At 44.8% G+C, this 14,635-nt stretch overlaps 1 protein-coding gene and 1 long non-coding RNA gene across 2 annotated transcripts; one reads left to right on the forward strand and one right to left on the reverse strand.

Annotated features, from left to right (window-relative positions):
* Nucleotides 1-99: 99 nt before the first annotated feature.
* LOC130519880 (uncharacterized) lies at nucleotides 100-727 on the reverse strand. Its single transcript, XR_008948514.1, has 2 exons — nucleotides 586-727; nucleotides 100-515 (listed from the first exon to the last, which is right to left on the reverse strand). It is a non-coding gene; the product is annotated as an uncharacterized LOC130519880 (long non-coding RNA).
* Nucleotides 509-8,826, forward strand: LOC130519878 (RING finger protein 150-like). Its single transcript, XM_057023491.1, has 6 exons — nucleotides 509-1,113; nucleotides 2,227-2,477; nucleotides 2,840-2,994; nucleotides 3,224-3,320; nucleotides 5,747-5,993; nucleotides 7,239-8,826. Exons 1-6 carry the CDS (start codon nucleotides 657-659, stop codon nucleotides 7,355-7,357), a joined length of 1,326 nt encoding a protein of 441 aa, XP_056879471.1. The 5' UTR covers nucleotides 509-656; the 3' UTR covers nucleotides 7,358-8,826.
* Nucleotides 8,827-14,635: the final 5,809 nt, after the last annotated feature.

Consider the following 14,635-nt stretch of genomic DNA (forward strand, 5'->3'; position numbering starts at 1 on the left):
GTTTAGTTTTGTTGCCTCAACAGATACCTGATGAAAGTTGGCTGACTGAAATATCGACCTCCTTGACTATTTTCGGTCACCAAGTCATCAATGGGGCCCTTTGCCAGGTCACGACGTGATGTTTATTAATGGCTGTGGACATTTCTATTTTAACTTTCCACGTGATAACCTTTTGTACATTAAACCACCACAGCTCGTACACACTTCCACACATCCATGGCGGAAATAGCATATTTCCCTTTCAAAATAAAATTTATATAAGCGGTGGGTTCAGCCGGAAGTTTGGCATAAGGTACTTCTGACGTGTTTCCGCCGGGGCCCAGTCAAAACAATCCAACGTCTGTGCCTCCTGCTGTCGGGTAACCGTCAAAGACGGACCCGCTTCGGTCAGAATTTTCTGACTGCGCATCAACGACCAGGTCCTCCCAGCAGCTCTGGATCTTCTCCGCGTGGGCGGTAAATGGAGATTCCAAATGTATGTTCGCTTTTCCGTATCCGGTGACGGTGCGCAGCGACTGAAAACACAAAACCGAGGTGATCGTTTCATTTAGAGGGAATAAAAAACAACTGCATCGGGCTGCTCACCGGTTCTCTGGCAGCATGGCTGAGTAGATGTTCCCAGAACAGAGGCTTTGTCTCATCGGTTGAGGAACACTATGGCCCCTGGCTCTATTGTCGCGGCCTGCCGCAGTCTGGCCCTCTCTACCTGGCTGCTCTCCTTCTGCTTCGTCCATCTGCTGTGCTTGGACTTCACCGTGGCCGAGCGGGAGGAGTGGTACACTGCCTTCGTCAACATTTCCTACTTGGACCCGGCCAACTCGGAGCCCCACACGGAAAAAACGGAGTGCGGCCGCTACGGGGAACACTCGCCAAAGCGGGACGCTAAAGGCTTGGTCGTGCTGCCCGCCTCCCCACATGATCGCCAGGCCTGTGACCCCAACACCCGCTTCGCGGTGCCTGCACAGGCCGGCGCCTGGGTCGCACTGATAGCCCGGGGAAACTGCACGTACAAGGACAAGATCCGCCACGCTGCGGCTCAGAACGCGTCTGCGGTGGTCATCTTCAACGTTGCCTTGCCCAACTCCAACGAGACCATCACGATGCCTCATCAAGGTAATCCCATGTGCTCGTCATTACAATATTTGAATTCAATTTAAAGTGTCTTTCATTCAAGTTGGAAATTTTTAGGACATAAAGTAAATTTTGAATGTCTGGCGGGGGTTCATATCCAGTCCTGATGGCCATAGGGTTAGGGTTAACCCGATGGTTTCTTTTCTACCAGGAATAAAAGCCTTCCTGCAGGATAGCGGGGTCTCAGGTGAAAGGGTTGTCTACCTGGTATTACAGGAATCCAGATTCACACCTTGAGGACTGGATCTGGGCACCCCTGATGTAAGGGTTAGGGTAATCTGGCCTCAGTCCAACATTACTCTGCAATAAAACCCGTAAACATGTAAAGAATACCAAAAAGCAGCATGACTGTTTGTGATTGTTTACCATGTGTGAAATGGCAGCATTTGCAGGTCAATCATCAAATGTTTTTTATAAATTTAAGTCTATGTCCTAATTTTTTCATAAGAGTGGCGCAGCAGTGGCTAAAAACCGATGTGCAGATCTGAGATGATGTGGGTTAACTCTTCTGCTTGCCCTGCTGTGTGCTGCTGATCTGATGAATGGTGCTCTGTGTCTCCTCTGAGGGAAGGTGTGTGTGCGTGTGTGCATGCATACATACATGCACGCTCTTCCCTGAGAGATTGTGGAACCCAGAAACTGGAAAGAGTCCATGGTTGGCACAGTGTTGTTGAGAATAGCAAGAGAGTGGGGGTTCTCCTTATGTCCACCATCATCTCCACATTCTTAGAGCCTAACCCTAACCCAGCTCCAGGTGGCTCTGACTGCACCAGAAGACCAGCTGTTCCACCTGTAAGCTAACTGGCCATCTTCACTGATCAGGCCAGTGATAGTTAACCTGATGTTAACCCACCTCTTCTTGTGTTTCTTCATTTTACAGCTTTATGACTAACATCATGAAAAAAATATTTAGCTCTAAACAGCAGTTTTTGCTGTTGTGTGAACAGTGAGGAGGGGGACTTGCATTTATGGAAGAACACAGACAGGAATATCATGTTGAATAACTCCTGAACCAACTGAAATGTTGACTGGTGAAACCTAAATATGTTGTTGAGTCGCCAGCTACACATTAACCTCCTCCTCTTCGCTCTGCAGGGACAGGGGAGGTAGTCGCCATCATGATCCCGGAGCCCAAAGGTCGCGAGCTGACATCACTGCTGGAGCACAATGTGACAATAACCATGATTATTACCATTGGGACACGGAACCTGCAGAAGTATGTCAGCAGGACTTCGGTGGTGTTTGTGTCCATCTCCTTCATCGTCCTGATGATCATTTCTCTTGCCTGGCTTGTCTTCTACTACATTCAGAGATTCCGATATGCTAATGCTCGAGACAGAAATCAGGTATGTACACAGCCTCCAACTTTGTTGTGAGGGTTTCAGTAGCAAGGTGCTTATTCTACATCTGTATGTGTGCGTGTCAAAACCCACAATCGTAGATTTCATAGTAAAATTTCTGGAATCTGTTCCGTTGCCACTAAGAGGACCCAACACCAGAAGTTCAGGAGTTTGATTTGGAGAAAGTTGAAATTGAATGGAAGACCTTTCACCACGTAGATTATTACCAATCATCTCACATTTCTTATGAAAATACCGTACACCAAGTCAGACAGTAAATGCTAGTGGGAAAAGGTCTGCAGCCATGCTTGGAACCAAGACCGTCATCTACCGAGACCCTTTTGTTTGAGTCTTTGTCTGTTCCACAGCGCCGTCTTGGCGATGCTGCAAAGAAGGCCATCAGTAAGTTACAAGTTCGTACCATCAGGAAGGGTGACCAGGAAACGGAAACTGACTTTGATAACTGCGCTGTCTGCATCGAGGGCTACAAGGCCAATGATGTAGTTCGCATTCTGCCCTGCAGGTAAAGATGTCACACAGGCTCGGTCCACTTCCACGTCTGTGGATGGAAACACTTTCACATGCACAGACGTGCAGGGAACGTGGAGAACTCTGCTCTGACTGAAACCACGCCTAATAAAAGTGGACTTTACCTTTTGCATTTGTCTTTAGTGTTTTCAAAATGTTAAAACAAGATCAACAGCCATAATGTGGTGATTCTCATTACTTTTATTTGTTTTATTCCTTTGCAGACATTTATTTCATAAGAGCTGTGTGGATCCGTGGCTGCTGGATCATCGCACATGTCCCATGTGCAAGATGAACATTCTCAAAGCTCTAGGCATTGCGGTCAGTCTGTTTTTTTTCTGCTTTTATGTTAAATATTACAGATTTCTTTTCAAAACAAAAAAGGAAACCTCAGTTAATGAAGTAGTTCTTATTAAACCAAGGAACTCAACATGGCAAATGAAATAACTTGGTAATTTAGACTTACTCTGATATGTACCAGACTGGTAGAGTTGATCCCATCAAAATAATTTCTGCTTTAATACATCCTGGGGAACTAGTGAAACTAGCTGCTATGGTGTCCGTGTGCCGGTGCATCATTCACCATGACTTGATGACGTGTTAGTTCATGCCTTCAGCATAATCCTTCATATACCAAGTTTGACACAATGGAGAGCAACAGGTCCTTGCGTCTGTACACGGGCGGGACACTAACCCTCAGCAGCGACCCCTTTAAAGCTGAAAGAAGGGTGAGGGTTTTTTGAGTAGACAGATTGGCAGACTAATACCACTAATACGGTTAGGGTTAGTTTAGTAACCCTAACCCTGGTGTAAAACAAAAAAGGAGTGCCTTTTGATAGAAGTGATCGATTCTGGCATTTTTCTACACCTATTTGAATGTGTTCCTCCTAGTGATTGTGTCTGATCACCTTTATATTTAAGGGGAATTATTTTTTCTGAAATTTGTGATGAAAAGTGAGGAAAATAACTTTGTATAGCAATGGGTGTGGCCACTGTGGTGGCTAATGATGTTTTGCTGTAAACAGATTAATTACATTCAAACACTCCCCCTGTAGTGTTTTATGAGTAGGAGTTATGTCATTTATATGTGCACGTGCACAAAAAACTCTCTGGCATGCATGTTCCAAAATAAAGAGGAATTCAGCCATTTTAATTTAAGTGGTCAATGTTGGTCTGTCCGTGTCCAATTTCTCCGTCTATTTCAGTTAATTCCTCCACAGAATTTGGTCCAAAAGATGTTGTATACCGTCCAGAAAAATGGATTTGTTTATGAATCACAGTATCGGATTTCATTGACCTTTTTGTTTTTCTCACCGAGGGAATCAGGTCATTGTTAAACAAGTTGTGTTCATTAAATGACTCAATTCTATTTTCATTTGTGGGTGTAGTCAGACGCCTTCTAGTTTTCACTTTTAGGGATGCTCTGACAGTATGTGTTGAAACTGTGAACTGCAACTTTAGTTGAAGGTGATTGACACTGGGATTCAACTGCATGCAGAAGAGCTTTGAATGATCTCTGTCTCCCTAACCCTAACCCCCCAACACTCACCCTAACACTCACCCTAACACTCACCCTAACACTCACCCTAACACTATTTCTCTCTGTCTCCCTAACCCTGACCCTAACCCACACTCTCACCCTAACCCCCTAACCCTCACCCTAACACTATTTCTCTCTGTCTCCCTAACCCTGACCCTGACCCTAACCCCCTGACCCTAACCCACACTCTCACCCTAACCCTAACCCCCTAACACTCACCCTAACACTATTTCTCTCTGTCTCCCTAACCCTGACCCTAACCCCCTGACCCTAACCCACACTCTCACCCTAACTCTCACCCTAACTCTCACCCTAACTCTCACCCTAACCCTCACCCTAACTCTCACCCTAACCCTATCTCTCTCTGTCTCCCTAACCCTAACTCCCTAACCCTAACTCCCTAACCCTAACTCCCTAACTCCCTAACCCTAACACCCTAACTCCCTAACACCCTAACTCCCTAACACCCTAACTCCCTAACACCCTAACTCTAACTCCCTAACACCCTAACTCTAACTCCCTAACTCCCTAACCCCAACACCCTAACTCTAACTCCCTAACACCCTAACTCTAACACCCTAACTCTAACCCCCTAACCCCCCAACACCCTAACCCCCTAACCCCCTAACCCCAACACCCTAACCCCAACACCCTAACCCCAACACCCTAACCTCCCAACACCCTAACCCTAACTCCCTAACCCCCTAACCCCAACACCCTAACCCCCCAACACTCACCCTAACACTCACCCTAACACTCACCCTAACACTCACCCTAACACTCACCCTAACACTCACCCTAACACTCACCCTAACACTCACCCTAACACTCACCCTAACACTATTCTCTCTGTCTCCCTAACCCTAACTCCCTAACCCTCTCATTACAAGGAGCAACATTCAGCTCCACAGTGCAAAAAACAAGGGCGTTGACGTATATATTCTGGTATCTCCGAGGAAATAACAATTGTATAATGTGAAAAACAAACCCAATTAAACGGGTAATATTAAGAAACAGATCAGACCTTTTGTGTTTTGTTAATGGTAACTTTCCAACTCCTGGATGGAACACATCTCAAGTGTTAGCAGAAAACCACTGTAGTAGTTACAGATATCGACTAACCCTAACCCCTAATCCAAGGTAGTTTTCTCTGTCTAATATAACTTTTGATCTTTTGAATTAAAAGTGAATGCAACTGTACTTACAGCTGAACACAGATTGCCTGGACAACCTGCCATTGGACTACGACTTGGCTCTGGGAGGTGTAGGCGGAGTCGGAGCATTGGCCCTGGAAGCTGTGGTTTCCGGAGCATCCAGTGACGGCACACTGAGTGAAGGCAGCTCCTCAGTAGTTCTGGACCCGGGTGTGCGACGGGTGGGACTACCACAGGACTACCAGGACCCTGATACTTTGAGGGACAGTCCAGTGATGGCAACCTCAGACACTCACACAGGTCTCACACCAATCCATCAATAGCCCCTTTTCCACCAAGACCTCCAGTCCTATTCCCATATACACTTACCGGCCACTTTAGTAGATACACTTTGCCAGTATAAGATTGGGCCCCCGTTTGCCTTAAGAAGTGCCTTAATTTGTCAGCAGAAATATTAATTCCTCTTGAGATTTTGGTTCATGTAGATATGAGAGCATCATGCAGTTGCTGCAGATTTGCCAGCTTTACATCTACAATGTGAATATCTCATTCCACCACATCCCAAAGGAGGTCTCCTGGATTGAGATCTGGTTACTATTGAGGCCACGTTCCAGAAGCCATTTTGAGATTATCTGAGCTTTCTGATGTGGTGCATTATTCTGCTAGAAGTAGCCATCAGAAGATGGTCCACTGTGGTCATAAAGGAATGGTCATAGGCAGCAACACTATTCATGTAGGCTACAGTGTTTAATCAATGCTCAACTGATTCTAAGGTGTGCCAAGAAAATGTTGTATATTTCAGTTTCTGAAATACTCTGACCAGCCCATGTGACGCCAACAACCAGAACACATTTAAAGTCACTTAAATCCTGTTTCTTCTCAGATCTGGTGTTGCTTTAAACTTCAGCAAGTTGTCGACAGCATCTACATGTATTGATTTGCGGTCATGTGATTGGCTGAGTAGCTAGTTTTGTTCACATACTATTGAAAATATGTACCTAATAAAGTGGCCGGTGAGTCTAAACCAGAGCTCAAACGATTGATCTACACTAACGATGTAGGAAGAGGGATATGGCAATCAAACCTAGGGGGTTTTGGTACTCATTCTTATAATCTTGTAATCTTATTTGCCATTACCTCATGTGCTACTATTAGCTCCGCCAGCTTGTCAACAGTTCTTCAACGGACTCATGTCACGTTGTTAAATGAAATGAGCCAGTTGGTAGCCTGGCTCTGAAATGACAGGTTCATGGATGTGTTCCACCATCAACATTCTTCAGCACACAGCCCCGCCCCTTGAGAATTCTTCTGCATCTGAAAATACGTTTTCAGTCCTCTGGTGGAAAATGGACCAACTATGTTATGTTATTTTAGTCGCAGTAAAATGGATTAACTGTATAAACTTTATGACTTTATGAATGAACACATACTTAAGGTTAGGTGAAAAAATGTTCTGTATTGAATTTATCATTGGACAAATAGTTCTGAGAGATTATTAATGTAATTATGTGACTAGAACTCTCCCTTCTTTTGTTTTTTCCTCAGCTGAGCTGCAGCCAATGGCAAGCAATGCCTCTGTGGCGTCTCTAGTTATCACTGTGGAAACGGGCCTCTCAGACGAAGAAGGGCCAGTGGAGCCATCTCATCTGGGAGAGAAGTCCTGACTGTCTTTGGACTGACCTCGTGTTAATTCTGTGGGACCGAGTGGACCAGGCCCTGGTCTTGCTGGTCACATCTGCGTATACTGGTGTGTTGAAATGAGGCTTGGAGCCAGAGAAGACTCAGCTTTCCTTTGGTGATGTGCTTGTGTCACTGATGGCATTGAACTGTTGTCCACATTTCGGGGTTAGCACAAACTTTGAGAGCAGCAAAAATTGACAAAGAGTCTTTAGAAGACAGACTCATGCTGAACACTGTCCTGGTGCTGCTGGACAGTGGGCTGGAAAGTACCATTGACCTTTGAGAAGTTCTTATTGTGATTGCCGGTTTCTCAGCATAAAACCATGATGGGACACCAGCTCATTTCATGGTTCAGCTCTAGATTCGTGGAGGACTCCTTTCCCTCATGGTCTGACTGGTTCCAGTACGTTTTGAGGACAGGTGGGAGGTTTCCAGTGTGGGAACCTCTAATGGTGGCAGAATTGAGAAGACAGTCTGACTGCAGTCTGACTGACTGAACTCCACATGTTCACCTCTTTTCCCTCCTCCAACTCCTCATTTTTGCTGTTGTTTTTCTGTTTTATGTGGTTTGGCTGCTGCTTCCCAATGGAATTTCAGACAGTTTTTTAGCCTCTGACTAATTCAAGTTGTAAAATTGACAATTAATCTCCTAATTTCATTTTCAGCTTTAGAACATCTTGCCTGGCTGCCTGGAGGGAAATTCTGAATACTGTCACTCCCGACTGCTTGAGTCATATTTTGGTTTCATTAAATTCCAGTAATGTTGCTTTAACTTGGAACTAATTCAGATCAAATCCAAATAGCTGTGTTATTTATTGGAAGCTGTCGGTAGCATCTCACCTCTGTTCTTTTGTTCTCAGTCGTCCACTCTGATCTCTCCTCTCCTCTCAAATCAAAGTGAGGTTTCCAGATGTGTAGGATGAGATTCAGCATTAGTGGGGAATTTGGACGTTGACAGATTCCCCCCAGTTTAGCTTGTAAATACAAAAATGACATTCTCCAGAAAAGTGCACAGAATCTTTCTGAAAGAGACTGAATTTTTCTTATTTTGATAATGAGAACTGACATTTATTTTTGTAACCCCCACCCCCCCAGTCTGCGTGATCAGTGCTGTGATCTAGTATTGGTCAGGTGCATTAAATTTTCCACTGATTGTTTTATGTACTGTACATAAAATCCCTCTGAACCAGTTTGAAACAAAACTACTCACAGTTCGACCTTCAGAATGTGATGAGAACCAGAACAAAGCAGTGCCATCATCACCTGGGTTACATCACTCTTCTCGTGAGGATCTTCATTTCTGTAGATGATGTCACAACTTCACCAGCTCTTCTTTCTGTACATGTATTTTTCTTCCAAGATTGAATTTGTGTTGAGTTGAACTTTGCCAACCATCATTTTTTTGGTGGGTGTGAACAACCACAACAGGAAATAAAGCAGTTTGGGGATATCAGCTGTTGTCACCATATAAAATTGTTTAAGCTCATTCCTACCTGGCACATGCTTGGTTATGATGTCCCATGATGGACAGCTAAGTCTGGCTCCAGACAGTGGGACAGGTGGGTAGGAACTTGCTTAGATTTATTTATATCAGTCTTGTAGTTTGATGCTGCTGAGTTGACACAAACCAACAAAGAATAAGTGGGTGTCCTCATCAGGACTTGTGTTGGACCATTGTTTCATTGCCTGAAGCATTGTTGCACTTTATTCTAGTTCTCTGGAAGTTCTCTGGATTTTTTTTTCTCAATTTTACTTTTCACTATTTGTGAGGCGTTGTTGTATTTTTGTCTCATTTCATTATATAACGTTTTCTCCTCTTGATTAAAGTATTAAGGCTTCAGGGGAAATGAGATCCGTCCTGGGTACCTCGAGTCTCTGGATGTTGTAGGGCTGTCTTGGTTGACACGCCTCTGCAACATTGCGTGGCAGTCAGGTACAGTAACTCTCACCCAACCTTATCAGGACCACACTTCTCAGCCTCCCTGGGAAGGTCTACGCCAGGGCTACTGGAGAGGAGATTTCGGCCAATAGTAGAAACATGGATTCTGGAGGAACAATGTGGTTTTCTTCCCGGCCGTGGAACACTGTAACAGTTCTATACACAGGGTGTTTGAGGATTCAGGGGAGTTTGTCCAACCAGCATATCTTTTGTTCATCTGAAAAAGGCATTTGATCATGTCCCTCAGAGTATTCTGTGGGGGGTGCTCCATGAGTCTGAAGGCGTTCTGGCACCTTCCCCTACTATTAGAATACGTTCCATGTTTTTGTTTGTAATGGGGCTTGAACCAAGTACCCTCTGCGTCTTAGCCCAGTTCCCCAACAGACTAAGCTACCACCAGCCACTGTTTATAATCTTTATGGACAGAATTTCTAAGAGTAGCCAGGGGCAGGAGGGACCCTGGTTTGGGACCCACAGGATTTCATCTCTGCTTCTTGGAGATGATGTTGTCCTGTTGGCCTCATCAAACCAGGACTTCCAGCATGTACCGAGGCAGCTTGCAGCTGAGTGCGAAGCAGCTGGGATGAGAATTAGCACCTCTAAACCCGAGGCCATGGTTCTCGACCGGGAACGGGTGGTTTCCCCTCTGTTGATGAAGTCCTACTTCAAGTGGAGGAGTTCCGGTATTGGGTCCTGTTCACGAGCGAGGAGAAGATGGAGCGTGAGATTGACAGGTGGATCAATGCGACCACTGCAGTTATGCAGTCAGCATATTGGACCTTTATGGTAAAGAGAGCTTAGTTGCAAGACGAGGCTCTTGATTTGCTAGTCAGTCTACGCTCCTGCTATCACCTATCTTCATGAACTTTCATTAATGACCGAAAGGACAAGATCATAGATACAAGTGGGCAAAATTAGTTTCCTGTACAGTATAGCTGGGCGCTCCCTTAGAGATAGGATGGGGAAACTCGTTCACCCACTCGGAGCTTAGATTAAAGCTGCTGCTTCTTCATGTTGAGAAGAGTCAGCTGAGGTGGCTCGGGCATGTGTTCTAGACGCCTCCATAGGGAGGTGGTCAAGGCCACGAGGGAGACGCTGGAGAGACTATGTCTTCCAGTTGGCCCGGGAGCACCTCAGAGTACTCCCCGAAGAGCTGGAGGAAGTGTCCGGGGGAATTCTGAACATCTCTGCTTAGGCTGCTGCCCCCTATGACCTGGCCCCAGATAAAGGGGAAGAAGATGAGACGATTAAAGTAGTCATCTTTTTATGTGTTAATTTGTAATAAGGTGGGACATCTGAAATATTAGTTTGATTTGTTGCTTGTAATTGTTTCAGAAAAAAATGATTAATAGTGGAATCCGGAAGCTTCCAGAGTTTTGGTGGAACAAAGACATTGCTAGTTTGTCTATGCAGCCATGTTGATATGACTGTAATACTTTTCGAGTGTCACAAATCCCCTCACACCACGTGACACCATGTTGTCTCAGCTTTTGCATGTGTTCCGATTAAAGTACAGGATTTAAATAAATTTGTTAATTTTCAGTTTGAGTTTGTTTCCATAGCAACAATTTTTTGAAAGACTTTCTCTGCCTCTTCATGTTAATGATGTGGACTTTTTTTTATCACAGTAAAAGTCACATTTCTGTCACTTGCAGCTTCTTTCCTCTTGTTTGATTTATCCACAAAATCAGCCAAAGATCATATTAATTTTTTTTTAAATATTTCAGTGAGTTTATTTAACTCTTAACCTGTTGAACATGTAAATGTTTGAATATGTTGCTGTATGTTGCTGACTGTTTCAGAATAAATCACTCCTATAATGTGATGTGATGTAAAGCAACATGGAAGCAGACTGAAGTTTTACTTGGGAACAAAGGCACAAACCTAACGACTAACAGTTTTTAAAACAGGCGCTGAAGGTCACCTTGCATTAGAACATGGAAGTTCGGGTGGGGTTGGGGCTCAGGGTTTGACTTAAATTTGATTACACTGGCCTCGTGATGTAAGGAGTGTGGAGGAGAGGGAAGTCCCTCACACTGGGGATCCAGGCTCCCAACCAGGCCTGGGTGAGAAGAGGAGAGAGAGTGGTGTCCCCGGGTGGCCACCAATAAAATAATGGTAAGAAGTTTTTGTCTCAAAAAAATTAGCTGATAGAGAGATAATTTAAAAAAAAAAAAAATAGGGTGGAAGCTAAAATGATGGATGATGGATGGACTAATGGTGTGCCTGGTTACCTTAGGATAGCGGAATGTACCCTGCCTCCTAAATTAGACAGATGGAGCACAGTCCTTCCACCCAACGGACCGCCATATTCCTGATTCCCCTGATGTTGACAGGTGGGCTGGTGTCTTCTGCCATAGTGCACCTCCATCCAACCTAGCTGCATGATTAAAGGTAAGTACATTAAAATGTTTTAAACTAAAAGTGGGTTCTAAAAAAATAGAAAAGGAAAAAAGATCAGTATTTAAAATCTTTTTATGTTTTAGCACTTTTTAAGGCATTTTTTAATATATATTTTTGAAGGTAAATAAAGCCAAAATTCTACAAATGTATTAAATAACTAAGGAAGAGTGTGCAAAACGTGTGTTTGTTTCGACCCGGTTTGGGTCTTCTTCAGGCAAGGTACACTAAATAACCAAATGCTGGCTTGTGGATGGTTGTTGCTGGCCATTTGTCTTTTTAGTTACTAAGATGTTTGTTAGCTAATTGTTAGCCATTGTATTTTCACGACTATAAGGCGCACCTAACACTGAGATTTTCAAAAATCGATGGTGTGCCTTATTTGTGGACTGAGTTCCAAAATCTGCTGTGTGCCTTTGGTAGGTGCACTACGGTAAACGCTCTGCCCATCGATTAGCGGCACACCTATGCGTAAGGACCCCCTAAAATGGCGCCGGTCAAGCGATATGTGTATGAGGCTTACTTCAACTACAGGCCATCGAATATGCGGCTGAAAATGGCAATTGAGCAGCTGCAAGACATTTTAATAGAGATGAGTCCATGGTCAGAAAGTGGAGAAAACAAGAAAGTGAACGAAAGTGAGGAAGACAACGCTGAGTTTCCACGGAAACAAAGAAAGGTGGCCCGAGCTGGAAGACCGAGTGGAACAGTTGGTTGTGGAACAGCAAACAACTGGAAGGGGCGTCTCTACTGTCACCAAAGGGTTAGGGGTTAGGCTTAGTGTTGGGTTAGGATTCAGGTTAGGGATAAAACTTTTTTTGCACTGGCCTACTGATCGGGATAGGGTTAGGGTTGGGTTAGGGTTGGGGTTCAGGGTTTGGGTTAAAACTTTCTGTGCATTGGCCTACTGGCCTACTGATCGGGATAGGGTTAAGGTTAGGGTTAGGGTTAGGGTTAGAGTAGGGTTAGGGTTAGAAGGGTTAGGGGTTAGGGTTAGAAGAGTTAGGGGTTAGGGTTAGAATAGGGGTTAGGGTTAGAGTAGGGTTAGGGTTAAGGGTTTGGGATAAAACTTTTTTTGCACTGGCCTACTGATCGGGATAGCAGGGGAGTGCGGAGGGTGAGGGCCCCCCGCTATTAGCCAGGGCTCGAGGAGTTCCGGACAGGATAGGGGAGAGAGTTGAATCGTCCAGTCTGAAAAGACTTTGGTGAAATGGCGAGTAGGTATGTGGTTAGGATTGACCTTGGGGTAGGGGCAGGGGTTAGGGTTAGCATTAGGGTTAGGGGTTAGGGTTAGGGTTAGAAGGGTTAGGGTTAGGGTTAGGGGTTAGGGTTAGGGTTAGGGTTAGGGTAGGGGAATGTACCCTGCCTCCCATACGAGACAGGGAAAGCACGGTCCTTCCTCCCAACCGACCTCCCATAACCCTGAAATCCTTGTTGTTGACGATGGGCACGCTGGCGACCCCTGCCATAGCGCACCTCCGTCCAACCTGGCTCCATAAATCAAGGTAAGTTATTTTCTTAGAAAGTTTTTTGAACTAAAAGCGCTTTCCAAAAAATAGGAAAGGAAAAAGGTAAGTATTTTAATGTTTTTTAAGGGTAAGTATTTTTTTCTTTTAATTTCTCCCTTTTCTTAAAAGGTAAGTAAAATAAAACCAAAATTCAATAAATGTATTAAATAACTGAGGAAGAGTGTGCCAAAAAACGACGTTTCGACCCCCTATGGGTCTTCTTCAGGTAGGGCACACTAAATAACCAGAAGCTGGCTCGCTGTATTGGCTGTGGACGATGTGTTCCGTACGCTGGTTGCAAAGCAAATGGTTAGGGTTAGGGGTTGGGGTTTAGGGTTAGGGGTTAGGGTTAGGGGGTTAGGGTTAAGGGTTAGGGTTAGGGTTAAGGGTTAGGGTTAGGGTTAGAGGGTTAGGGTTAGGGTTAGGGGTTGGGGTTAGGTTAGGGTTAGGGTTAGGGGTTAGGGTTAGGGTAGGGTTAGGGTTTGGGGTTAGGGGTTGAGGTTAGGGTTGGAGATCAATGGTTAGGGTTAGGGTTAGGGTTAGGATGGGTGGGGGGTTAGCCATCGGGCTCCAAAAATTAGATAGGGGTGACTCCACCTGGTTCCCCCCGAGGCACTGGCTGGATAGGTTAAAGAGTTAGGCTTTCCGGGGAAAGCAATGCACTGTCCATCAAGGGGGTCCCAGGCAGAGACTCCCACCATCAAAGTTATTCACCACCCTAAGGTGGTGGGGTTTCCAAAAATTAGGCACTCTGGCCTTAGCTGTGATCAGCTGCGCAACGTTTCGGCCTTTGTTGGCCTTCCTCAGGCTAGCTGATCAAAAATTGTAATTATGTTGGCCTGTTTGGGCCTCAACATAAGATAGTCCCTTGCTTTATCCCTTCTCCACCTCCTTTTCTTTCCATGTTGTTGTCCCTTCTGTAACCACTTTCCATTTGACTTGCTCCACCTCTCCTTCCCCTTTTATACTCCCCTCGCTTTTTTGCGTTAATTTTTACTTTCGATTTAAGTGTCCCCTCCCTTCCTTCTTATCTTGCCTTTTGTATTTCCCCTCCATTTCTTTTTGAATTTGTACTTCCCTCTATTTTTAGGGTTAGGGTTAGGGGTTAGGCTTTAGGGTTAGGGGTTGGGGTTAGGGGTTGGGGTTAGGGTTAGGGGTTGAGGTTAGGGTTGGAGATCAATGGGTTAGGGTTAGGGTTAGGGTTAGGGTTAGGGTTAGAGGGTTAGGGGTTAGGGGTTAGGGTTAGGGTAGGATTAGGGGTTAGGGTTAGGGTTAGGGTTAGGGGGTTAGGGTTAGGGTTAATTGAATTTGTGTTTCCCTGTAACATCTCCCCTGTTTTATTACTTTTTATTTTTACTTTTAATTTCCTTTTTCCCTCTTTTGAACTTAACCCTTTCTCTTCATCCTTCCCTTCC

The sequence above is a fragment of the Takifugu flavidus genome, unplaced genomic scaffold (genome assembly GCF_003711565.1).
Source record: "Takifugu flavidus isolate HTHZ2018 unplaced genomic scaffold, ASM371156v2 ctg237, whole genome shotgun sequence".
NCBI classification, from domain to species: domain Eukaryota; kingdom Metazoa; phylum Chordata; class Actinopteri; order Tetraodontiformes; family Tetraodontidae; genus Takifugu; species Takifugu flavidus.